This window comes from Kogia breviceps, chromosome 2 (genome assembly GCF_026419965.1).
Source record: "Kogia breviceps isolate mKogBre1 chromosome 2, mKogBre1 haplotype 1, whole genome shotgun sequence".
Lineage (NCBI taxonomy): Eukaryota > Metazoa > Chordata > Mammalia > Artiodactyla > Physeteridae > Kogia > Kogia breviceps.
In genome coordinates this window covers 31,491,747-31,519,333 of record NC_081311.1, presented here as the reverse complement: position 1 = coordinate 31,519,333, position 27,587 = coordinate 31,491,747, and the positions used below count along the sequence as shown (strand labels likewise).

Below are 27,587 nucleotides of genomic sequence, written 5' to 3'. Positions count from 1 at the left end.
CTGGGAGTTTCCCTGACAATCTTCCTACTTAGTGGTTGTTTGGATTCCCTTTGGGGACCTCATTACTATTCCCTTTCCAAAACTCAAGTCAGAAAGAGGCAGATTTGTCCCAACACAATTAGATGACCTCCAAAGCTGTGATAAGGAGATGGCATAGAGCCTGCACTCCATAATGTTTGTCCAGTGAGTGAATGAATGAATGAATGAGTGAGCGAGTGAGTCAGCTAGTGAATAAACACAGCTTAGTTTCCTTCCTATTTTCAGCCTCCAGGGTTGAATGGTAACAAAGGTGGGGCACTGATAACCTCCGCTATTTAGATTTAGGAAATAGCTCCCCTGTAAGTATCTGTCCCAGAGCTGGCAAGTTCTGACCCTAGAAGAAGGGCAGGCCAGGAGGGTCCTCTAGCTCAGTGGGCAGCTGACAGACTTGACCCCTGGGAATATGAAGACCCAGATTCCTGACCTAGTTCTCCCTCGATTAGACTTAAGTAAGTTACTAAATCTTGGAGCCTTAGCGGTCTAAGTAAGTTACTAAATCTTGGAGCCTTAGCGGTCTCCTCTATAAAGTGAAGACAACTTTATCCACCAAGCCCCAGGACACTCAGACGAGATCACAGAGATGAAAGCAGTGTGTTGACTTGAAAGGGCTAGAAGATTACTGTGCTGGCTGGTGTTACAAATATGCATCTTAGATTTTATCAGTCTGTCCTACTTATTTGTGACCTAAACTGCCTTCTCCCCTAGAGAGTCACTGGTAGTAAGATGAATGGTTCCTCCCCAGGTACAAGTTGCTGCTGCTTCTGGGCCAGTAGGTAAGTGGTCATTCTCAAGATTAAACCACAGAGACAGAAACACAAATCATATCATATATGATCTGGCAAGTGAAAACCGCAGTGGGTTTCCTCTGCCCATTCCCCAAACAGCGGAATTCTACAGCCTGCCTGTTGGTGGCCTCCTTCTAGCTCCACGGCAACCAGAATTCCCCACACCCCCATTCCCTGGAACTTTACAAGATGCCAACTGGCTGCAAACCAGGCAAGCTCCATAGCACTCCAGCGCCTTGGGAAGTGCTGAAGAGGCTCAGCGCTCCCGCTGTGAGAGGCCCAGCAGACAGGAGTAATGGGATGGCTGCTGTTAGCATTCCCTACAGCTTTCTACTGCTGGGTGGGAGGGGGGGGGCGCAGATTTCCTGCGTTGGAGCACCCAGAGGGATAAGAGGTGTTGAGGCTCTCTGTCAGCACTAAACCAACTGCCAGTAAAGTGCGGGATCCTTCAATTGTCCAACTGCCCCACCGTAGGGACACAGGGCAGAAATGATGATGTGTGGTCTCTGGCTTCCCAGAGGGGTACTAGTTTTTCTCCAAATGTTCTTTTGTGAATGAGTCTCTGTTCCAGACTGAAAAGGACTGTGTCTTCCTTCTACCCCGTTACCTCACCAAAAACCAGGAGTGGGAGCGGCAAGTGGCAGAAACACAGATGCTCCAGAATGCTTGTTGGGTACATGGAGAGACGGATGGATGTGCAAGGGTAGGGGGCGCCAGAGGCCGTTTTGTGAGCTAACATCTGGGCCGCAAAAAGAGGAAGCATGGCTGAGCTGCTAGATGGTTTTTCTAAAAGAAACCACAACTAAAATTTGTGGTGTTAGATGGAAACTTCGGCACAGAATAAGGAATATGGTCCTAAAGACAGAGAGACCTGGGTTCAAACCTGGACTCTATCACTTATTAGCTGTGAGACTTTGGTGTAGTTGCTCAACCTCTCTGTGCCTCAGTTTCCTCATTTGTAAAGCACAGGTTAATAAAAGTACCCCTGTATGGTTGCTTTGAGGATTCAGTGAGGTAGAGGATGTGTATGGTGAGGATGACGCCTTCTCTCCTCACCTTCCTGCTGGGTTATGGCTCATTTGGGAAGAGCTTCCACAAGTACTTCAAGTCCTTCCAGTTAGGTGCTGAGAGAGAGCTTCTACCGCTCTTTCCCTCTTTCTTCTCCTCCCCCAGAGGAGCAGCCAATCTGACTAGCAAGCACCTAACAACCACTGGACCACATCTTCCAGGTGTTAGGGTTGCAGTGTCAAAGGCTCTGCTGGTGTCAGGGTTCACCTCTGGCCCCTGACCCGCCCACATTTCCTGCTCCAAAGCACCCTCTTAATGCCTGCCTTTCCATTCATGGATGGGAAAATCAGGCCCAACTCCTTGTGGGCCCAGGTGCCCTCGGTCTTCTCCTCAGGCTGAAAATTGGCAATACTCAATCTAGCCCATTCCAGAAATTCCTCTATCAATAAAGCTGATGGATGCCTTGATAGGTATTTGTCTTGTCTTTCTTGAATCTATGAATTAGACCAGAGGGAAGGAGGGAGAAGTTGTAGGCAGTGTTTCAGAGCTCTTAGCATCTCGTAGCAAATGGTGGTAACATATAAAGAAGGCCCTTAGAGGGCCGGTTGTGTGGTCCTCCTGCTTCAACCCTGCTTTGTACATCGAAAGCCAATGTTTATTTAGACCAGTGGTTCTCAAGGGGAGTGGCATTGCCCTCTAGAGGGTGTTTGGAAAAATCTATGAGGGTATTTTGTGTTGTCACCATGATGCAGGGACACTACTGGCATTTAGCAGAAGGGAGAAAGATGCTAGACAACCTTCAGTGTGGGGCACAGCCTTGTTTTGTGTCCCTCACGACTTTTAAATATTTCACTAGATACGCATATGGGTTAAAAAATAACTGCTTATGATACATATTTATACATATGTGTATATTTGTACATATCTGTTTATATGTTTATGTGTATATTTTTAAAGTTAATATCAGCAGGTATAAGGGAAAATATGGGCAAAAATCCCCACCAAACTATCACAAGTGCTCTATTGGTTTGTTGAGTGGAGTCATGAACTTTTAATAACTCGGTTATACATTTCTTTTTTGTTTCCAATTTTTGGAAGAATATGATTTTTGCTATTAAAAAGAATTAAGATAAACAAAAATGGGCAAAATTTGTTAAGCAATTTACAAAAAAAAAATCATATCCTGGAGATATATTTTGGAAATAAGTTTATCATATATTAATCCAGTAAAATCAGGTTATCAAAAAAACCCTGCTTATAATTTTCTGAGCCTAGAAGCTAAACTGCTTCATTTATAAAACACAACTTGTATTTTTGCAGGTTTTGATATACACCAAATTTTCCAGGAATTCAATTACTATGAAAATGGAGAAGAGAATGTGAGGAATCATTCACCATTTGGGAAAATCCAGGCATTGATGCCAGCGCTGCTGGCGGTATCCAAGTCACTGATACAATAAACATGTCGGTCAGCACTTGAGGCTGTGACATTGGCAGTGATTCTAAGGGTAGGTGACTGACTGCAACTGACTAATGCACTATGTCCTTGTATGGAGGCACATCTGAGCATTTCCTCTCCTATGAGTTCTCTTCTATATTTCAATTGGGACTTATATTTGATTTCTAAAAATTTCATATGTAGGTAGGTTATATTATATGTATCTCATGTCAGGGTAGTAGCGGGGGCATGACAAAATGTTTGCTGTAGGGCTTCCCTGGTGGAGCAGTGGTTGAGAGTCCGCCTGCCGATGCAGGGGACACGGGTTCGTGCCCCAGACGGGGAAGATCCCACATGCCGTGGAGTGGCTGGGCCCGTGAGCCACGGCCGCTGAGCCTGTGCGTCCGGAGCCTGTGCTCCGCAACGGGAGAGGCCACAACAGTGAGAGGCCTGTGTACCGCAAAAAAAAAAAAAAAAAAAAAAAAAAGTATGCTGTAAAAAAGGCCTGTTGGAACTGACGGAGTCAAAAGCCACTGATTTTGCTTCTGGATCACAAGGCAACGCCTTCATCGACTCTAACTTCCAGGCCCTTGCTTAACCTTTCCAGTCACACAGCAGTCATAGCAGAGGAAGTCTGGAGAACAATTCTGCTTGTCACAGCACATGATGACCTGTCTAACTTTGTGTAAAATGGGATATTCATCACTCCGGAGTGAGGCAGGGGGTAAGCAAGGGAATTTCCCCACACACACAGCAGAAGGAAGAAATGCGTTTCTCAGCAGGAAGATGGAAGCAGAACTGCGCTGTGCTACTTACAGAGGTCCTCGGTGGCAGCTGGGACAAAGGCCGCCATGGACTCATACAGCTCCTCGTCACAGCCAGGGTTGAGGGAGCACTTCATGAGCAGGTCTGTGGAAAGGTGGGCCATGGACTCATACACAGCGTCTACCTCCTCCCCTTGCATCAGTTCCTCTTTAATGTGACTCTTCAGCATGTCCACAGTTTCCTGAAAGAGAAGGTGGGACCCCACAGGCGCACTGACACAGCTGGGCTCTCTGGGTAGAGTCAGGCCCTTGAGAGGGCTTGTGACAGCAAAGTAAAGCCTCACATGCGTCAGGGTTGCAACTATGTGTGCATGTCTGTATTTCCCACCACACTGAAAGCCCCCTGAGGCCAGGCTCCAAGTCTTTTTCTTTGTTTTATGTTCTCTGTTTTAATCTTTGTATCTTCCTCCAACACTAAGAACAGAGTTATGGACTCAGAGGAGACACCCGTTGAATGTCCAGTGCCCAGAGGATACAAATTTAAAACTTTCTCGTGGGTACCTATTATGTGTCAGGGACAATGCTATGGATGTGCCTATACATTATCTCGTGGCATCTTTCCCACCGCTGCTTGAGAGTGTCTCCTGTTCCCTGGTCAAAAGATGTGAAAACCAAAGCTCAGAAAAATCTAGTGCCTTATTCATGGGTCTGCAATCCTGGCTTCTGACCTTTCCACTATACCCTAGTGGTTCCTCAAATGGGAACAAATGGCACACAAAGGTATAACCCTTGCTGATTAGCCAAATGGAAATTCAAATGGGTGAAACAGGGCTGCAGCCAGGGTGCTCTGGCGCTTGGGTATAGTCAGATGTCCCTTGGGGACTTGGTCCACTAGTTCCTTCCTGTTCCTTCCACCTGTTCCTTCCATTAGGCTGCTTCAAAGTGCCTGACAGCACACTGCTCCAAAGTGCCCGCCTCCGTTTTACATCCTGTGCCCAAGGGGAGAGACGGTCTTGGGTGAAATGCCCTGAAGTCAGAGAGGCCCCCTTTGTCATTCTGCCTCCGGGTGGTTGTGAAGCCAGAGAGGTGGCTTCTCTGAAAGCCCTGCACAACGTTTCCTAGTAAGAAACTTTGGTGTTTCACAATCCTTATTTCAGCATCAATCCACAAAAATGCTCGTTTTCATCATCACTACCCCAAGAGAGCTAATCTGCTATCTGACACTCTGTGTTGGTTTCCTGATGAGCCCCGAGGGGTGGACCAGGTGACAGCTGCGGAGTGTTGGAGACTCAAGGTCTGGCATTTGGTTTCTGATATGGTGGAAAGAGGAAATGGGACGGTTCTTAGAGGTCATGAACAACACGGAGGAGCAACCTTTTGGGGGCGGTGCTGGAGATGCTTCGGTTGAAGTGATTGTAGTTAGGAAACAAAGATGATAGGACAAATGTGAACCAGATTAACTTCAGTGCAAACTGGAAGTGCATCTTTCCACGTCCCTGTGACAGAAAGTAGGATAATGTTCCCCAGCTTTACCATCAGCTAGGTTCAAATCCTACCTCCACCCTGACTAGTGTGGGACCCTTGGCACAATGACTCGGCCTTTTTAGGCCCTTTTCCTCCTTTGTTGAAGAGAGAGAACAATACTGTCAACCTCAAAGGACTGTGGTGAGGATTAAAGGAGATAATGCATTTGCCAATCAACTAAATTCAATAGATAGTAGTGATTAATATGAATACAGTATGTTCTTAATAAAAACTATTGGCAGGGAAACGAAACATTGCATTTTATACATTTGTGACTCCAAAGTAAAATGAAGTAAACACTCCCGGCTTATAAGTACCTTTTAGCCTCATTTATGTCAATGATGCCCCAAACAGGCACTCATGCTATTCTGTTTATTCAATACATTTAATCACCCCCCCCCAAATTTGGGGAGGCCTCCTCTGTATATCTCAGTGAGTCGTTGCCTTGTAGATTGTCAAGCACAGAGCAGAAAGCTAAGTTTCTGGGGAGGTGTCAGGCTCACTCCTGTCTGGAGGTAGTGTTAACTGTTCCCTTTGAGGTCACAGCCCCATGTGAGAGGATGAGCTATTCCCGCATCACTGCTGTGAATTGTGAAAATGGAGAAAAACCAGAAAAGGGTCGAGATGGGAAGGGCAGCTGCCTCCAAAACAATGGAAGCAATATTGGGGCATGGAACAAGGCCTAGGCATGGGATGAGATTACACTTAAAGAAAGACCCAGAAGTCAGTGATCAAGGAGGATCTGTGGGTCCAAAACCAGGGAAGCAGATAAACCCTAAGACGGGCAGGGGCTCAGAAAGAGAGAGAGGTTGTCAGCAGAAGGTGGGGCCTCACGATTGGCCTCCCTGAAGCCTCGGGTGCAGAGCTTTACTGTGGTCTCTGCTAAGGAAGGAACCAAGCCTAACAGTTCACCTGGGCCTGACGGTGGGCGAAGGAGCTGCGAGCATCCTGCCCAGGACCTTGGAGGTGGGCGGGGAGGTGGCTGAGAAAGAGGGATCAGCATCTATCTTCAGCAGATTCACTCTGTCAATGCTCTGTAAATTCTCCGAGGGTGGATCTCAGTGCTTTACATACATTATTTCTTCTTATTCTCAAAACAACCCTAAGGGTAGAATTATTATAAACGTTCTCCCACATATCATGAAACTGAGAGAGACAGAGGACAGATCCATGATTTGCCCAAAGGCACATGGCTGACAAGTATTGGTGAGGAATTTGGATCCGGGTCCATGTGACTCCAGAACTCATCTCTTAAGCCCACACATACTGGCCCTGCCAGGAGAGGCACGTGAGAACATGCTAGAGATGAAGTCCACCCAGGTCTTTAGTGAAAAGGCAGCCCTGGGACCACATGGTGCATTTCCAATCGTAGAGCCTCTCCTGCCCTGACCTTACCACGTACTCGTCGATGAACTGCCGCAGGTCCCGGAAGCCGTGCTTCTCGGCAATGGTGTTGGGGTAGTGGCCGTGCTTGTTGGCCACACTATAGGCCTGTAGGGCTCCTGGGCAGGTGAGCAACAAGGCAGTGAGGTTCTTCAGTCCATACTTGGCAGCAAAGTGCAACAAAGTGGGCAGTTCTTCATCCCTCTTATCTGAAAAATTGTCAAGGAAAACTTAATGGTCAGATAAAAAGGAAGGCATGGGGTGGTGGGGGGACTTCCCTGGAGGTCCAGTGGTTAAGACTCTGCACTTCCACTGCAGGGGTCACGGGTTCAATCCCTGGTCAGAGAACTAAGATCCCACTTGCCGCACGGCACGGCCAAAAGATTAAAAAAAAAAGGAAGGCACGGGGCACCTTGCTCATGGAGATGAAGCTAGAAGCCTAGTATGGCATCCAGCAGGTGCTCAATCATTACTTCTTGGTTGATTGACCTAACATCTAACAGCTTCCTCTGTGGCACCACTGAAGATGACAGAAGAAATATGTCAATTAATTAGCAAATCTAATCATTAATATCCTACCTTCTTTCTTTAAAAGGATCAGAGAATCCTGAGAAATAATACTAGTTCAAAATGTGCTGATGTTCTAAGGGCTTGAACAGCAGCCACAAAGTACAAGAGGGATCATGTTTTGACCTTCTCTTAAAATTTCAGAGCACTTTAAAACAACTGCTTTATGTTGATTAAAAGAAAGAAATCCTGGGACTTCCCTGGCAGTCCAGTGGTTAGAACTCAGCATTTTTACTGCTGTGGGCACGGGTTTGATCCCTGGTCAGGGAACTAAGATCCCGCAAGCCATGTGGTGCAGCCAAAAAAAAAAAAAAAAAAAATCCATCTTCTTAGTTCTTACACCCAATTTCATAAAGTATGCCAAGTAATCCTGGGGCTGTTACTTAGCCTTTCTGTAGCCCTTAGTTTTGAACTAGAAAATATTTCCAGACTATCTCAAAGGGACCTGGAAGGATTAACAAGATGGTTTTCAATGAGCTCTTCGTTTAGGACAGGTTTTGAATGATGGTATTAATGCGTGGGAACCCCAGGATGCCCATTAACCCTCTGATTTGTGGGAAACAAAGTACTCCTGAGAGTCACTGGATCCCTATGACACCCTCCACCTGCTAATATCTGGATACAGCAAGTTAAACTTAACCAAGAAAATAGACGTGTTTGTGTTGTGGAGTTGGGGGACAAACCTTTTTTTAAAATTTTCATAAAGGTTGATTTCTAAACCCAAGAATGATAGATAGATGTATATATAAATATATTTTTTATGTGCATATATATATACACACACACACACACGTTTTTTGTTGTTGTTGTTTTTTGCGGTTCACGGGCCTCTCACTGTTGCGGCCTCTCCCGTTGCGGAGCACAGGCTCCAGACGTACAGGCTCAGTGGCCATGGCTCACGGGCCCAGCTGCTCCGCAGCATGTGGGATCTTCCCGGACCGGGGCACGAACCTATGTCCTCTGCATCGGCAGGCGGACTCTCAACTACTGTGCCACCAGGGAAGCCCTGTATTTTTTTTAATAAGACAAACCCAGCTTCCTATCCACCAAGATATGATCCTTGGAACGAAGGTCTGAAAATGTCCCCAGGATCCCCCATGATTGTCAAACTATGAAATACTCCCTCCTGAGCCTCAAGTTCAAGAATAGAGGATATTAACACGTGTTGGAAGTGACCTAAGAACGTTCCACAGTAGCAAAATGGAGAGAGGCAACAAGAGAATGTGCCCAGGGGAAGGACATGAAGGTAATTAACCTCATCTTTATGGTTCTCGGAGGCTGTGGAAAGATGGAACGCAGGCACTGGGTAACCAGGGGCTTGGGTCCCATCTGTGTAGTGCAGCTGAGATGTGAAGGAAGAGTGGTGTCTACAAAAGAACCATACCAGGAGCGCCAGGAATCATCCCTAGGCAAGTGTTTCTCCCAGCTCCTGGCATGTCACATATGCCCATGACACTGCTCTTTTCTCATCAAACAAATATTTGTTTTGAGCCTACAGTGAGCCACCAGGCACCGTCCCTGTCGTCATCCAGCTGACAGACTAGCAAAAAAGACAGACACAGCTGAAGAGTACAAGAACCCGACATGCTAGGGGAGCTGCAGCATGTAGATGGAACCTACCTGAGGAAGTGCTGCAGGACGAGGGGAGAAAGAAACTGGGTTCCCATGGGTCGAGGTGGCAAGAGGCAGGGCGGAATTTTCATTAGGTAAAAGAAGCTCATACCTTCCACAGAGCAGAGCACAGAAGCCAAGGGAGAGAGTAGAGAGAGGTGAGAGCAGAAATGCAGCAGGAACCCCTTGGGAAGGCCTTGTATAAAGGTTGAGGAGTTTGGACTTTATCTAGAAGACAAGTGGGAAACACAAAGGGTTTTTAGTAAAGGGATGACATATTCTGATTCACAATTTGGAAGCATCCCGGGCGAGCCAGAGAAGAATGACTGCTTCTCAGAGGATGAGCTGTAGAGCAGGACCCAGCAGAAAACATGAGCACGGGCTGACTGCACATCGAAACCGACCAACTGGAATCAACCCGCTGCTGGTTTCCTGAGGTTTGACTGTTGACTTACTTGTCATCATATCTTCTTCTTCCAGCTGGTTGATTCCAAAGAGGTGCAGCCCACTTGCAGGGATGTTGTTCTTTAGGGACTCTGTTAGCAGTTTATCAAGGGTCTCTGTGTTGTAGGGCACAATTTTAAAGGCCTAAATACAAAAGTGAAGATGGTCAGATTTTCAATCCAGCTATCTCCCATCCAGCAGATTTGAGACTGGTGACAGGTCCAGAAAACTCCAGTGTCCTTTCACCATCCTTACCTGACACATGAACTCCACAGGATTTGCAGCATTGGACAATAAATTCCCAATTTCCTCCATGTCAGTATAATAGCTGAGAATGGTTTCACACACCACTAAATCCCCAGAATATATCTTCAGAGAAACATTCCCAGATGAAAGGTCTGAACAGAAGAAAAGATACTATAAAACTGCTCTTTTTTTTTTTTTTTTTTGTAGTACAAGAGTACAGGGAAAAGCGTTCGTGGATTACTTAAATGGTGAAGAAATTAATTGGGGACTGGAATCTTGGAAGTGAGCTGCAGGATTGGGAAGTGAGGGAAACAGAAGTAGCAGTGGGCACACTAACACAAGGGAGGGCTCGGAGTCAGAGGAAGTAGCCTCACTGGGTCTGCAATTTAACTTTCGGAAGATTTTCATCTGTTTTGCTCATTACTGTAGGCCCAGTGTCACAACAGACAGGAAGAAGAGTTGAATTTAAAGCACTTTATACAAAGGGCAGTGGTCGCCAGAGGTGGGACCTGGCGGTGGAACTCCGAGCTTCCGCCCCATTGGGCCAGTAGAATTGATTCACTTGCTCTGCTACCGTCATCACTATGTGCTCTCCTTGGGTGCTCTCTCTCTCTCTTCTACACCACAGGAAGGGGTTTTGAGGGGGGGAAAAAATTAAAAATACACCAACCACAAAGATTCGATTCACAAAAGAGGAAATGCAACAAGTAGAGAACATGGAAAAATATTTAACCTCGCTAGAAATCAAAGGAATACAAATTAAAACAATGGGCTACTTTTTAGAAACATATCAAATTAGCAAAAATATTCAAAGTGATAATGCCTCGCATTGGTGACAGTATAGCAAGTAAACGCGAATAGTAATATTTCATAAAGCAATTAAGCACTATCTTCCAGGACCCTTAAAAATGCCCATTGTTTCAGGGATTCCATCTCAAGGACATAATCCTAAACACAAAAGAGAAAAACCCTGCCTGCATAAAGATGCTCAATATATCATCATTTAAAACAGTAGGACAATAAAACCAGACATAGAGAAGACTTGAGGACACTGGGAGGGGGAAGGGTAAGCTGGGACGAAGTGAAAGAGTGGCATGGACATATATACACTACCAAATGTAAAATAGATAGCTAGTGGGAGGCAGCCGCATGGCACAGGGAGATCAGCTCGGTGCTTTGTGACCACCTAGAGGGGTGGGATGGGGGGGTGGGAGGGAGACATAAGAGGGAGGGGATATGGGGATATATGTATACATATAGCTGATTCACTTTGCTATACAGCAGAAACTAACACAACATTGTAAAGCAATTATACTCCAATAAAGATGTTAAAAAAACTAAAAAATTAAATAAAATAAGACAGTAAGAAATCAGAAATTACATAAATATGCAACAATGAGGAAATGAAAAATTAAAAGATGATACTTCTACTCAACTGAGTATTATACAGCTTTAAACATTATGGTTTTAAGATACAGATCCCACACAAGGGACTGGTTTTATAAATTATGGTACATCTATACAATGGATTACCTTGCAACCATTAAGCATCATTTTGTAAAAGAGTATTTATTAACATGGGAAAATATTCATAGTGTATTTCCAGGTAACGAAAGTTGGTTACAAGACATAAAGCTATGTACACAGATGTGGGAAAATACAGAAACCAGTGATTTCCTTGGCAGGGTGAGCATATGGGTAATTTTCTATCTACTTTCTTTTATGGTTACTGTATTCTCCAAGTCTGCTGTATTGAGCACACATTACTTTTGTAATAGAAAAAATATGTTATAAAATGGAAAGTTACAAACTCCCTATAATAGTACAGGGGTAAAGGGATGAAGAGAGAATAAATCAAGAATACATAAAGAAAAATGGAATATAAGGTAATAGATACTATTGGAACAACTATGTTTATAAAAATTATGAAAAAAGGCAAAAAAGACTGAGTGGGAGGGTGTCAGATGACTTTTTTCCCTACTTTTCCTATTTTTCTCTAATTTCAAAAAATGTAAATATATGAACTTTATAAACATTTTAGTATATCCATCTCCCCCCACCCCCATCACACGTGTATGGTTATATATCTTTCTTTTCCTTTAAATAGAACATGGCAACCAAATCCAAATCTTGGCTGTCACTCTTCTCGGTGGCTGATGAAGACAGTTGTCAGCAAGTAAAAGAAAGAGGGGGCCTATTCACATGATGCCTAATTTCTGGAGGTAAATGGGGCTACTTACTGGGCGCTTTCATGGAAACGGTGTACTCATTCTCCAGCTTGGCTTCCACCCTTATCGAGGGAGAATCCTCAGGAGAAAATTCAGCTTCTGTTGTCACCCTCTCATCCAGCTTACATCTCACAATGACGTAGACAGTGGTTTCTGCCTGGAACGGGAAACCAGTCATTGTCTCTTCTTCCTCCTGTTAGGGTGCTGAGCCAGAGGGCCTCCCCAGCTTCTGCAGCCCCAGCTCTACCTAGTGAGGCTGTTCCAGAGCAGGGTGGGGTCTGCAGTCCAGTGGCGGGCAGTGACTGTTTGCCATGGGTCTCAACAAGACAAGTTACAAAAACCAGGAGTGAACATTTATAAACCTTAATAGCAATTTGATAGAGTAATTTTATGTCTGTCAAATCTAATAATAATTTTAAAACCTGTGGCTTGCATTTTATATGTCTTTTTATTTAATATTTATAGCATTTCTTTTTTGTTGTATATTATAAAAGTATTGGTCCAGGGCAGAATTGGAAATTTAAAAAAACAAAAATTTTTTGAAGTTCTTCACCACAGATAGTTTGAGAAGCACTATTCTAGATCAGCCTTGCTACCCAAAGCGAGGCCAAGGGACCAGCAGCATTGGCATCCTTGAAAGCTTGTTAGAAATGCAGAATCTCAAGCCTACCTAGACCGACCACACCAGAGTCTGCATTTTACCAAGACCCCTGGGTGACTCATGCACCTGACAGAGTGAGAGGTACTGATTTAGAGAAGCCCTCTTGGGTTCTGCAATTTATGCTGTTCTTTTTTTTTTTTTTTTTTTTTTTTTTTTTTTTTTTTTTGTGGTACGCGGGCCTCTCACTGTTGTGGCCTCTCCCATTGCGGAGCACAGGCTCCGGACGCACAGGCTCAGCGGCCATGGCTCACGGGCCCAGCCGCTCCGCGGCATGTGGGATCTTCCCGGACCGGGGCACGAACCCGTGTCCCCTGCGTCGGCAGGCGGATTCTCAACCACTGCGCCACCAGGGAAGCCCTATGCTGTTCTTAGATGGACAAAAATAACTTACTGGAGGAATAATTTTCCCAAGGCACTGAGCAACCTACGTAGCTATTTTACATTGCTCTGAGACCTCCGGCCAAACCTGCTAAATAGAATTATCTGTTTTACTGGACTGGTTACGTGGTTAAGCTCTTAAGACACTGAACTGGAAAGAACAGGCCATCCAAAAAGCAGGGGAAAAGGAGAAATTTCTGGCCATAGCTAATCCCCAAATGTTCATTGTAAGATTCTGCTCTCAAGCCCTTACAGTAGGCCTTTGTGACAAGGGCCACGATTCCAGAACAGGGGGGAGGGGGATGTGGTCCTGGCTCACGGAGACTGCTTAGGGTGAATGTGAGTGTGTTTGTGGTTGACCTGACTCCAACTGCAGGTCCAGCCCTCTCCCACCTGCCCCTTCTCCCAGGGAGCATGGGGAGCCAGGGAAGACAAGTGTGTCCCTCCTAGTGACAGTCATGACCCAACCCCAGCCCAGCCACCCCAGGAGCCAGGGACCTGGAGCAGGCAACAGTGAGAATCCTGGGTCAGTGGCAACCAGCAGAGGAGAAGGAGCCAAAGCCTGGAAAACCAGGGGGCGTGGGAGGGGCATCATCCTTTAGTTCTAAACCCTCTCCCCACAGGCACCCACCGACCAGCGTGGTCTCAGGACATGGGGCAGGCAGGAAGGAGTACGAGGAGACTGGAAACTGAAATGCCCACTACAAAGGCCTGGACAGTAAGGAAAAGGAGTGAAGTGGGTACAAAGAAAGGGGAGTGATGAGAACCAGAGACCTGGGGGTGCACAGCCCCATCTAAAGGGTCACTTGGCCCAGCTGCTCATCTCAGGCCTGGTATTACCAGACTCTGATTCGAAGGAGGCTGGAAACAGGTTTTCATGCCTAACTCTTTAAAACACTGTGCCGCTGGAACCAAACATATCTATGAGTTCAATCCAGCCGGAAGCAGCAGTCTGCAGCCCTCACGGAGGGCCTCCTTGCCCAATGCCTCGTGGCCTCAGGCTGCGCAGAAAACCACTCACAAGTGCAGGGAAGCTAGGACTTCCCATTTCCATGGCCATCATGCCCTCTTGCCTACAGGAGCCCACAGTGGCAGACTTAGCACAGGGCTCCTACCCACAAAAAAAAAGTGTTTCACTGCTCTGAACCAATATCACACATTTCTCATCAGGAAAAGAAAGATAATGAAAAACTATCAATACCATGGTAGGATTCAAATGACAGTGGCCCATCAGTTGGCCATCACATTCAGGTCACCTCTTAACATACGTCCTACCCCTGAAAACTTTAGTCCCATGCTCAGGCACTAATTTTCTCCCTTTTGCAAGCAATGCTGGGCAGCAAGTTTCAGCCACCGAGCTTCAAGGCACTCATTTGGGTCATAAAGGGGGCCAGTTGATGGAGAAGCAAGCTCTCAAAATGCCCAGCGCTAGGCTGGAAGAACAGACCCAGGCCTCTAACTCCAGGGTTGGCATATAAGTGTTTTGTAATGTTCATGTCTGCTGATCTTCAACACGTGCTAAGTTTTTGATCACGAACTTAATGTCTTAGATTGATGACATATACATTCCTGGGCTCATCTCCCTTTGGCTTAAAGGAGTGAGGTGTGCCCAGGGCCCAGGCACCAGGGGTCCCAGGATAGCTAGTGCACAGGGAAACCCCACGGGAAGGCTGGGATTACAGTAGGGTGCAACAGAGAACCCCGCTCCCTTTACTACAACAAACTTCCACGGAAAAGCCCCAAAGCCCATGCTCCAACATCCATCCACCAGCCCTAGCAGTGCCTACCCCACAGCGGATGCGGTCCGGCTGCACCACCATCAGGTTCCCAGGTGAAGTCTTCGGTGGCAGGTTATGCTGCTCCGAGTAGGGAAGGACCTTCTCGTCCTCGGTCTCAGTGTCAGTGACTGAGTCGCAGCCAGAATCTGTGGCACAGAGAACACGGCTGAATGGGAAGACAAGGAAGCAGTGCTGGGCATGTTCCACCCCCATTAAAACCCCAAAAGTTACCAAATAGGAAATGGCTCCGACCGTCAAACAAATATACAGGCTGAAGGTAGTGACTCAGGAAATCATGAAAGAGGACCTCATGGGGAAAAGTCAACCACCATGGAGGCCATGAGGGTAGGGTAAAAAACAAGAGGACGATGGTGTGGAGAAAAGCCAAAAAATTTGAGGCAGGCTGCTGTCTGAGGCTGACAGGTCTAGTCGCAAACAATAGACTTCTGGAAGCTTCTTGCAGGGATGGCTTCAGTGATTGTGAGGAAAGAGGCCCCTTCTCCTCGGGGGCGGGGGGGGGTCAAGAACGGACTGTCCACTTAAAGGTCATCTTTTGAACATCAAGTAAATCCTGCGCTTTCCAGGAAGCGATTATTCCTCAGGGTCATGGCTAGCTAACGTACTCCCTCTGGAGCAAGGGTAAAAAGCAATCGCTTTCAACAAATCTTAGAGTATAACCGGGTTCCAAATCAGTACCACAGCCAACACCTCTGCTGTGGAAGGATTAGAGCGCTCACAGCTTCAGTGAAGGCGAGCAGGGGTGTGCAGACGGGGTGCGGCACAGAATGAGACAATGCTGAGATGGGGGAAAGTGGAACCTACCAGAGTTCTAGGCCGGGGGCCCTTAACCAGGGCTCATTGATTGATAGGGTACCTGTGTGCAAGATCCTGTGTGTGTGTGCATGTGTGTGTGTGTGTGTGTGTGTGTGTGTGTTCCTCAAAGAGGAACAAAATGGTTAAGAATGGCTACAAGGAGAGGGAAGGTTCATCTAGTCCCTTCGTTGGGCTTGCTCTTCTCCATTCCTAAACCACTGACAGATCCAGACAAACATACTAGGTACTGCGAGGACATGAAGGTGAACCAGACATCCATCCTACCTTCAGAGAGCCCGCAATCTAAAAGGGCTGGTGAGAGGTAGGGGTTAACTCGGCTGATTCCTGCAGGCTGGCCTCCCACGGAAGGAGTGCAATCCTTCCTGGGAGAAAGCTGGGTGGCAGACCAGGCCACTGATATGTCCCCACAGAAAGCTGTAACACAAGCTTGTACTCTAGATCCCAGGTCATGCCAGGGGAGGGCTGTGCTCCCACAACCACGAAGGATGAGCTGGCACAGCAGGGATGGGGAACCAAGCACCACCGTGTCCTAGGGCTATAACTGTGAGGCAAGGGCCTCCGGGGAGCTTCTCAGGCCAGGGGAGGGGCTGAGGCTTCCCAGATACGCAACTGAAAAGCCCCACAGCCTTGGAGAGGGGTCTTGTCATGGAGCCTGACGTGTGTGCTGACAGATGTCTACACAAGGCCCCAAAGTGTGATGGGCAGGGAGGCACGTACACCTGCTGCTTGTCCCCTCTCTGTACTTTCTCCCAAGACGCACTATTCCAGAGGGCCAGGCTGAGTGCAGCTTGGTCTCTGACCTTGTTCACACAGCAGGAATCCAGGCAGATCTCAGTGCTCAGAGAGGGGGCAAAGAACCCTGGGAGTTTCAAGGAGGAACTGTTTATCACAAGGCATCAGAACCATCAATCTTCTCTATCTTTCCTTTCCTTTCAGTCCTGCCTCACTTTCTCGGTGCTAATTATCCCCCTGCAAAGGCTAAGTGCAGTAGCCTTCCCACCTCTCTGCTGTCCAAGCCAAATTAACCGAAGGCTGCCGTTTTCTCCATTGGATCTGCCCTTCCCCACATCCTTTTCTCCTTGACTGGGTACTACTAAAATGGCCAGGGACCATCTCCATGGACAGAGCTGTACACGCCATCCAAGCAACTCCCACCCACCACGGGAATCTGTGAAAGAAAGAGCCAAAAAATTAGGGATAATTGATATTCTTCTTCTTAATAATTATATAACACCACATCAAGCTTTAATTTTGTATTATTTGATGCCTGAACATGTCATTTTTTTCATTTCTGAGGTTCTTCCTGGATGAGAAAATAACCCCATTGACTTAAAACATTCAGTCAGTTTCTTAAAGCTGCAAGAAGCTCCCTGGAACTACTTATGGTTCTAGAATTGTTTAGACACTATCCTGTGTGGCTAGCGTGGTGGGTACCAACCTATTATAATTTACTGTACAGGTATAATCTTATTGGGATAGACCCACAGTACAGTCTATTGCTTCAGAAAAAGAAATCTTTTCAGGGACTTCCCGCGTGGCGCAGTGGTTAAGAATCTGCCTACCAATGCAGGGGACACGAGTTCAAGCCCTGGTCCAGGAGGATCCCACATGCCACAGAACAACTAAGCCTGTGCGCCACAACTACTGAGGCTGCGCTCTAGAGCCCACAAGCCACAACTACTGAGCCCACGTGCCACAACTACTGAAGCCCGTGCGCCTAGAGCCCGTGCTTCGCAACACGAGAAGCCAACACAATGAGATGCCTGCGCACCGCAACAAAGAGTAGCCCCCGCTTGCCGCAACTAGAGAAAGCCCGTGCGCAGCAACGCAATGCAGCCATAAATTAGTTAATTAATTAATTTTAAAAAAGAAAATCTCTTTATTTCTCCCAAATTACTGACCCAATTAGTTGGCTGGCCAAAGAGTCAAAGCTCTAGTAAATATAATCAGGAAAAGAACAGAGAAATAGAAATAAGCCAAATAAGAAAGAGATGATAACAACAGATATGGAGAAGAATTTTACAAACATACTGATGTGAAAATTTGTTGCTAAGAGTTTTTTTTTTCAACAGCGTCCTATTTATTGGTCACATTCTTGAATATTTCATCTTGTCACTATTTTATCCCCAATAAAATATAGAAAGTGGTAAAAAAAAAAAAAAAAAAAAAAAGTTTTTTTTTAAACTTCAATACAATTTTTATAGAAAAATATAAATTACCAAAATTGTCTCAAAATAAGTAGAAAATCTGACTAAAACAATAATCACACAGAAATTTTTTCTCACTTTTCAAATAAAATGTAAAATACAGGTCACACACCCATTGCTGCATTGAATTTTAAATTGTAGTTGCCATGATGTTTTTCTTTACAACATTTAATTTTCCTATCTAGGAAAATTCCTTCTATATAGATTTTGTGTCTCTTACTAAAGTTTAAAAAACAATAAAGGATAATTTATTATCCTTTATTATTATCCTTTATTATCCTTTATTATTTATTAAATAATTTATTATTTAATATTTTATATTAAATTTATAAAAAAATTAAACTGAGCAATTAAATACAATAGACAACCACAAAATCAAGTTTCATTCTCATAAAAACTTAATATATGGTAAAGAAAGCACTAAAAATCAGTACAGAATAAAGAAAATGTTTGGTGAGGATGACAGCAGATGGTATGGAAAAAATTTAGCTATTTGGGGTGGACATGGAGGGACAGAGAGACTGTTTAGAATCTTCCTAATTCTTATATACTCCAAAATAAAATTTAGATGGATTATAGATTGAAATGAACAATGAAAACAAGTTTTAAAAATTAAAAAGATAAAAATATGGTTGAAAATTTTATCATTGTTTTGGGAAAAGATTTGTTTACCTTAAAAACAACTGAAGAAATACAATCCAAAAAGCAATAGAGTTGATGATATGAATTTAAAATTTTAGTAAACAAATGTATAAAAACCTAAAAACTAAATTCTAATGCTCTGGCAGCATTAGTCATAATAGCCACAGGTGGAAACAACCCAATTGTCCATTCTTTGATGAATGGATTGACAAATTATTCAGCCATAAGAAGGAATAAAATACCAATATATGCTACAACATAGATTAACGTTGAAAACATTATGCTGAGTGAAAGAAACCAGCCACAAAAGACCACATATTATATGATTCCAAATATACAGTATGTCCGGAATAGGCACATCTATAGAAACAGAAAGTAGATTAGTTATTGCCTAGGGCTGGGGTTTTGGGGAAGCTGGGGGAGGTTGGGAGATGACAGCTAAAGGGTGTGAGGTTTCTTTTTGAGGTGATGAAAATATTCTAGAATTGATTGTAGTGATAGTTGCACAAGTCTGTGAATATACAAAAACATCACTGAATTGTATACTTTAAATGGGTAAATTGTTTGTTATGTGAATTATATCTCAATAAAACTGTTACCAAAAAATTCAATGGCAAACCACAAATTGGTTAAAAAATTTGACATAAATATGCCAAGGGGCTGATCTCCTTAATATATGAAGAGGTCATAGAAATCTCTTTAAAAATACCGAAGCCCAATAAGTAGATAATTCACAAAGGAAGAAATAAAACTTACCTCCCCATTCAAAAATATTAAAAATCATTCATTATCTCTAATCATCATGGAAATGCAAATAAAAATAAAAATAAAATATTACTATTTCACCTTTTCGAATTAGGAAATATTTGAAAGTGAGGTAGGACAGATACTCTCATTTGTTGCTGACGAAAGTGTAAACTGGTACACCCTTTTTGGAAAGCCATGTGACCATATACAGAGAAAGAGCAAGTCTTTAAAATGTTCATATCTGGCCACATAATTCTACTTCTAGAAATCTCTCTCTCTTTTTTTTTTTTTTTTTTTTTTTTTGCGGTACGCGGGCCTCTTACTGTTGTGTTCTCTCTCGTTGCGGAGCACAGGCTCCAGACGTGCAGTGTGGCTCACAGGCCCAGCCGCTCCGCGGCATGTGGGATCTTCCCGGACCGGGGCACGAACCCGTGTCCCCTGCATCGGCAGGCGGACTCGCAACCACTGCACCACCAGGGAAGCCCTAGAAGTCTCTCTTAAGGAGGAAAATAACTGTTCAAAATGTAGACGAAGATAGTGAACCAAGATGTCTGCTAAATCATTCTTTGCATTGCTGAGAAACTAAAAACAACCTGTCTCATAAAAGAATATTAAAAATATTATTTTCAAAGAGTTTTAAGTAAAAGCTTATGACATGTTAAGCAAAAAAGCAGAATATAAAATCATATATCTTATAATGTAGTATATCAATAATATAAAGGAAAATGCATTTTTTTTTTTTAATTTTTTTTTTTTTGCGGTACGCGGGCCTCTCACTGTTGTGGCCTCTCCTGTTGGGGAGCACAGGCTCCGGACGCGCAGGCCCAGCGGCCATGGCCCACAGACACAGTCGCTCCGCGGCATGTGGGATCTTCCCAGACCGGGGCATGAACCCACGTGCCCTGCATCCGCAGGCGGACTCTCAACCACTGCGCCACCAGGGAAGCCCAGAAAATGCATTTTAAAAGGTCACAAGAAAATATATGGATAAACTGCATGATCCTTCCCTCCCTCTCTCTTTTCTTCCTTCTTTCCTACCTTCCAACTGTTCATGTATTTTCATATTCTCCACAATGAGAAAGCACTTTGATAATGGGGATGGGTGAAGAGAGAAGTAACAGCTGAATCTTTTGGCTAATCACTTCATCAGCTTGGTATCATTTATGATGAGATTGGTCCTAGTAGTACGGCATTTGGCAGATTTACCCAGCATTCAGATGGGTCGTATAAACAATCCCTTCCAGTAGGTCTATTCATTTAGTCACCTGAAATGAATTAGCTACTGGCAGCTAATTCATTTCAAGAAGTCAGGCAGGGGGCTTCCCTGGTGGCGCAGTGGTTGAGAATCCGCCTGCAGATGCAGGAGACACGGGTTCGTGCCCTGGTCCGGGAAGATCCCACATGCCGTGGAGCAACTAAGCCCGTGAGCCATGGCCGCTAGGCCTGCGCGTCCGGAGCCTGTGCTCCGCAATGGGAAAGGCCACAACAGTGAGAGGCCCGCGTACCGCAAAAAAAAAAAAAAAAAAAGAAGTCAGGCAGGATGCCATTCACTCTGTAGGGAGATTCTGGTGGTGCTGATTGACAGCACCATCACTTAAGTTTCTTCAGCCACATCGGCCTCTTCCACAGTGCACTACAGACCGAGCCAGGGTCCAACCACTTGAGCAGATGCAGAGTTTCCTTTGAAGGATATACCAACCCAGACAAAAGTACCACTGAAACCCACCTGAAAGAGTGAGATGGCCCCAAAGTTTCCCACTTAAACGTGTAGATTCCTCTTGCCCCCTCCCCACCTTGAAGATAAACACCAGCTTTACTGTCCTGCGACTCAAATAAATAAAAGTTTGAGTGAAGGCACATTGAAAACCCCAAGGATCCTCGCCAGTTAAAGTCTTATTAAGACACCAATAGTATCCTTACTGCTTTAAAATTTAGCAATAGCCTCTCAGCTTTTATAAGGCCTGGAGAAACTCCGGAGAAATTATAGAAGAAGACTTTCTTTGTGCATCCAGCTCATCTATAAAGGACCCTGTGGCAAACACTCCTTGAATTCAGTGGCAGGAAGTTTGTGTCCCCAGAGAACTTGGCTGCTTTCTCTCATTAGACAATAAGAACAAACTAACATGGTGTGTTTCACCTTCTTTTTTTTTTTTTTTTTTTTTTTTTTACGCGGGCCTCTCACTGCTGTGACCTCTCCCGTTGCGGAGCACAGGCTCCGGACGCGCAGGCTCAGCGGCCATGGCTCACGGGCCCAGCCGCTCCACGGCATGTGGGATCTTCCCGGACCGGGGCACGAACCCGTGTCCCCTGCATCGGCAGGCGGACTCCCAACCACCGCGCCACCAGGGAAGCCCGTGTTTCACCTTCTGCCCTTCTTGCCATGTAGCTCAGTTTCAATTTTGGTTCTTAACCACTGTTAACACTATCATCCAGGTCTTGGTCTTTCCCATTTTTCTTTTTTTTAATATTGTGTTTAATTTTGGAGGCTGCTTCGAAACTTTGGGGATCTAGGCAGGATGTGAATCAATCTTTCTCAAAACTGCTATCTGCCAAAAGTCCTCAGATGTAGTCTTATGAGAATCAGTGCTTGGGCTTTTCATTTAGATGACAATGCCTTTAAAATGGATGAAAAGACATTCCAGATTATCTGGATGACCACATTATAAATGGGTCCAGCCACAGGACTGTGGTGCCCGTGTGTGTGTGTGTGTGTGTGTGTGTGTGTGTGTGTGTGTGTGTGTATCATTTTGCAACGAGGTCATGCTAAGCTGTCAGGGGCCAATGAGGAAAGAAGACAGGGAGCAGGATGACATGTAAATGAGGCATTTGTGCCAAGTGAACACAAGAAGGTTTCCCCATACACTGCTTCACATAGAGAAATGCAGTGGGAGATCCAAGTCCCACAATAACACTGCGGAGCTGTAGCGAGCCCCTGTGACAGAATCAGCGAGCACCAGAGCTTTGTGCAACATTCATGATGCTGCTGCGGTAAATGACCATCATCTATGACAAAACAAGTGTAGTCAGTTTGCCCTGTATTTATTTTATGCATTTATTCGTATCTGGTTCATTTGTTTTGCTTTTGGAGTTGGGAAAGAACAATAAGCATCGGGAGTTGAATATGTTTATACGTATTTCAACAACATCAAAATAATCTACCAACACTAAAGGCTCATAATTTTTTTTCCTTTACAAGGGAGTCCAAAAAGTTATTTAACATTATTCGGGTCTAAAGAAAGTATGAATTTTACAGCTCAATAACAAAAAAACAAACAACCCAATCCAAAAATGGGCAGAAGACCTAAATAGACATGTCTCCAAAGAAGATATACAGATTGCCAACAAACACATGAAAGAATGCTCAACATCATTAATCATGAGAGAAATGCAAATCAAAACTACAATGAGATATCATCTCACACCGGTCAGAATGGCCATCATCAAAAAATCTACAAACAATAAATGCTGAAGAGGGTGTGGAGTAAAGGGAACCCTCTTGTACTGTTGGTGGGAATGTAAACTGATACAGCCACTATGGAGAACGGTATGGAGGTTCCTTAAAAAACTACAAGTAGAACTACCATATGACCCAGCAATCCCACTCCTGGGCATATACCCTGAGAAAACCATAATTCAGAAAGAGTCATGTACCAAAATGTTCATTGCAGTTCTACTTACGATAGCCAGGACATGGAAGCAACCCAAGTGTCCATCAGCAGATGAATGGATAAAGAAGACGTGGCGCATATATACAATGGAATATTACTCAGTCATAAAAAGAAACGAAACTGAGTTATTTGTAGTGAGGTGGATGGACCTAGAGTCTGTCATACAGAGTGAAGTAAGTCAGAAAGAGAAAAACAAATACCGTATGCTAACACCTATATATGAAATCTAAGAAAAAAAAAAGAAACTATGAATTTTAAATGAATTGAGTATGTGTATGCACTTGGACACACACCAAGCCACACGGACAAGCTCATACTAGGTAAGAGGGCTGGTGACAGACTCCTGATTATTACTAATATTGACAACAATAAAAGTTACCATTTATTGAGCATCGTGGTGACTGCTTTAACAGTCAATCTCATTTAGTTCTCACATCAACCCTGTGAGATAGAAATCAATATCCTATTCCTATTTGATAGATGGAAACGCGGTGCCCGAAGGATTGAAGTAACCCAGCCCAGATCGTGCAGCAAGCACGCAAGAGGCAGAATGGGAATTCGCCCCCAGGGGTCTGTGCCTCCTTTGAGGATGTGGACCAGGGCAGGAAGCAGCATCACTTGCTATTCCTGGTCTGGGGTTGTAACTGTAGCTCATGAGACATGACATAGGCTTTTGCTCACCAACACCTGGTGGTCCTGCCTTGTTCTGAGCAATACTGCCGTGGTTAGGTATGCCATGACCTGCCGCCACAGCCAACAGGCACATTCCAAGGATGGGGTTTAAGTCAAAAGACGCTGAACTGCAACTGAACCAGCCAGGGTCCCACGTGCTCCAGGGACCTCTGCCCCAAAGCTACAACTGTCTCACTTTCCAAATAAGTTTTCAGCCCACAGTGCTTACTGCTTCTTTCCTGTACATTGGTGTTCAGTCAGGACTGTTTTTTGGTAGTCTGAGGGAGGGGTAGGGTAAGGATGGCCAGAGAATGATGTTTTCTGATCTTGAAGCATTTTTTTTGTTTGTGTGTTTTGTTTTCCAGAATATACAAGCTAACTTCTCTTGTAAGGTAATGCTAAGCTTTGGGGAAAGTACTATAAACAGGTATCTTTATTCTTTAAAATGACCACAACTGCCATTGTTGAGCATTTACTATAGGCCAGGAACCATGCAAAACCCTTGACATATGTGATTCTATTTTATCACAACTAAGAGATTGGAATAATTCTGCCCATTTCACAAATGAAAAAAATAGGGAACCGAAATTTAAATTGTCTAAGTCACACAGTGCACGCTGTATAGAAAGTTAACCCCCAAATCCATGCTCTCGTGCACTCTGATAGTTTCCCACACTGGGAAGCAGGTGACTGGTACACGGGAGATGATTCCAAAGTGTACAGCAAACATGCAGTGGCACTGAGCCACATAGTAAGAAAGCAGTCCCCTTTCAATTCTTTCAATCCCACTCATATCAAGAAGAAAGGCTCAGTTTGGTAAGAGGATGCCTTTAACTTCTTAACATGCTTACCTCTCTCTCTGAACCAGGGAGGGAACAAGGCCCTAAGCCCACAGGCTTCTGCAGGCATGAGGGTTTAGTAGAATCTAATACCACTGTTTTGTTTTTATTGTCTTTATTTTTATAGTTACCTTGTTTCTATCAAGAGATACTGGTTTTTCATTTATAGCAGCAAAGTTTCCTTTTAAAATTTATTTAAATTAAAAAAAAAAAACGGGAATTGACTTAAAGAAAATATTGTTAAGAGTACAAGGAAAAGTTTGGAAACAGATAGTGGTAATAGTTGCACAAGATTGTGAATGTATTTAATGCCAAACTGTATACTTAAAATTGGTTAAAATGGCAAATATTAAGTTACACATGTATATACATATATGTATATATGTATATATATATTCACAATTTTTAAAAATTGATAATGTAATATACCCCCCAAACCATTGAATTGTACACTCTATATGGGTAAATTGCATGGCATATAAATTATATCTCAAAAAAGCTGCTAAAAAAGATAAACCAAGGGCTTCCCTGGTGGCGCAGTGGTTGAGAGTCCGCCTGCCGATGCAGGGGTCATGGGTTCATGCCCCGGTCCGGGAAGATCCCACGTGCTGTGGAGCGGCTGGGCCCGTGAGCCATGGCCGCTGAGCCTGCGCGTCCGGAGCCTGTGCTCCGCAACGGGAGAGGCCACAACAGTGAGAGGCCCGCGTACCACAAAAAAAAAAAAAAAAAAGATAAACCAAAACCCATGTTGATGATCCTCAAATGACTGAAGTTTGGGAAAAGCTGAATTATGCTATACTGCTTTCATTTTTTTTTTTAATCACTCATTTTATTTATTTATTTATTTTTAAATTAATTAAAAGAAAATTTTTGGCTGCATTGGGTCTTCACTGTGATGTGTAGGCTTCTCTCGTTGCGGAGCACAGGCTCTAGGCTGGCGGGCTTCAGTAGTTGTGGCACACGGGCTCAGTAGTTGTGGCTTGCGGGCTCTAGAGCGCAGGCTCAGTAATTGTGGCACATGGGCTTAGTTGCTCCGCGGCATGTGGGATCTTCCTGGACCAGGGATCGAACCCGTGTCCCCTGCACTGGCAGGCAGATTCTCAACCACTGCGCCACCAGGGAAGTTCCTATACTGCTTTCGTTTTGTCAAGCTAAATTTATTAGTGATTTTTTTTTTAAATAAGGTAAAGCAAAGGTGGGAAGGCAGGAAGAAGGCCTGTAGCATAAACATTTCGAAATATTTTATCTGACTTTTAGATAACAAGGAAAAAGAAAGTGAACAGAGAAGGAAATTAAGGAGATAAATTTCGACTGAGAATTAAGAGCCTTCCACCAATCTGGCCAAAAATGGAATGAAATAGAAGTGGTCACTGGAGCCAGACAGGGGCCCACATGTGTCTCTGGGCTGATATGAAGTAGGAGGACATCATTAATTTGCATCCGGGATTTCCAGTGTGGCCGATGAAAGAAAGAGTGAAGAAGATTCAAAGGTTTCTTGGAAGAAAGCAGAAATGAATAGCGAAATAACCTAGGCAGCGTGGTCCACGAAGGAAAGGGCCCATGTTCCCTCTGCATCTGCATCTGGATTGAGACCCAAATTTAACCACCACACAGATGGGGCAGGAGTATAGAGAGTTGCCTGAGGTCTGGAGAAACTTCCGGAGGCTGTTCCACTCAGGATGAAATTTCTCAGCTATTATGAAGCTCATCCAGCCTATCTAAGCCATGATGATGAAATCATAAAACAACTATTTCTCAAAGCCCGACATAAAATGTTCTGAAGCCTGAGCTTCCTAATCACTGAGCAAGTATCTACTGAATAGGCATGACAAGGATCCCACGGGGGTTCCCAAGAGTGTGCCTCGAGAGTGTTGGCCTTAAGGAGCTTACAACTGAACTGGGAAGGTGAGGTTCCACATGAAACAATTGAGAGAACTATGTGATACCAGCAAGCATTATGAGACCATAAATGTAGCTAAATAAAGTGAGTTACGTTTCTAAGTGTTTATAAAAGTGCTGGCACATGAAAAATGTAACAGAAGTTTAGAAGGTTGAGAAAAACTTCCTGAAGGATGAAGAAGACAGGTTAACTTGCTTTAACTAAGGCAAATAGCATTTAGGCGCTGAGATTACCATTCTTGTGAAAAAAGCATATTTTCCATTTAAATTAATAAAATAATTAGTAATTCATTCCTTTATTCCTTCAACAAACATCCAGTGCCTATCAATGAATAACAAATATTCAAAGCCTATCCTAGGCGCCCCAAGAAATGTCAGGGTGAGAATATTTCTGTCCTCACTGATAGCGGAGGGACCGCACAGGAGAGAAACAGCTTCTCTCCAACTTCCACAGACAAATGATAACAGGAATAACTTCAGAACAAAACATTACAATGGATAAGCAGGGATTTATAAAACACAGTTTATGGCCACTAGAGGATCAAAGAAGGCAGGACATCCCCAAAGACGTGACAAGTAGGGCCTTGAAAAGCACAGAGAATGCGAGCACGGGGTTGGAAGGACTTTCCTAGCAGAGGTAAAGGCATGATTAAGGACACAAAGGCAAGAGAGCAGATGATGTGTGTGGGCCACAGGAAGCAAGGGGGGCACCTTCTATATGAAGCAGGGAGGGAGGGTGAGGGGAGAGGGACAGGGAGGGAACCCCAAATGCCATGCTAGGAGTTTGGTTTACACATAGAAGACCTGTCACCAAACAGTATTTATGAGAAAAGGAAATTCTGTAAAATACCGATTAAAACCCTAGTTTGTTTGTTTTTTGGTTTTTTGTTTGTTTTTGGCCACGCCATGCGGCTTGCAGGATTTTAGTTCCCCGACCAGATCAAACCCGTGCCCTCTGCAGTGGAAATGCAGAGCGCCAACCGGACCACAAGGGAATTCCCAAAACTGTAGTTTTTTTTTCTGAAGGTTGAAGAATTTTCTTGAAACTGCTTGTTTTTGAAATAATTCCAGACACACAAGTAAAATATGTCAGCTCTTTTCTAAATCTTGGTCAGAATCGAGAAGCAGAGGGGCTGACCACCCACCACACCTTGAGCAAGCAGTGTCTTTAAGTCTGTAAAATAACATGAACTAGTGGCTAACAGAGTGTTACCAAGCCAACATC

The 27,587-nt window shown here is 44.3% G+C and overlaps 1 protein-coding gene across 4 annotated transcripts in view; it reads right to left on the bottom strand.

Annotated features, from left to right (window-relative positions):
- Positions 1–27,587, bottom strand: part of PIK3AP1 (phosphoinositide-3-kinase adaptor protein 1) — a 113,998-nt gene that overhangs the window by 46,534 nt on the left and 39,877 nt on the right. For all 4 annotated transcript variants that reach the window (XM_067024944.1, XM_067024946.1, XM_067024945.1 and 1 more), the window contains 6 exons: positions 14,864–15,000; positions 12,050–12,194; positions 9,819–9,961; positions 9,575–9,707; positions 6,954–7,150; positions 4,087–4,276 (listed from right to left, as the gene is read on the bottom strand). In XM_067024944.1, coding sequence (XP_066881045.1) covers positions 4,087–4,276; positions 6,954–7,150; positions 9,575–9,707; positions 9,819–9,961; positions 12,050–12,194; positions 14,864–15,000 — 945 coding nt within the window. The remainder of the gene's footprint in view (positions 1–4,086; positions 4,277–6,953; positions 7,151–9,574; positions 9,708–9,818; positions 9,962–12,049; positions 12,195–14,863; positions 15,001–27,587) is intronic.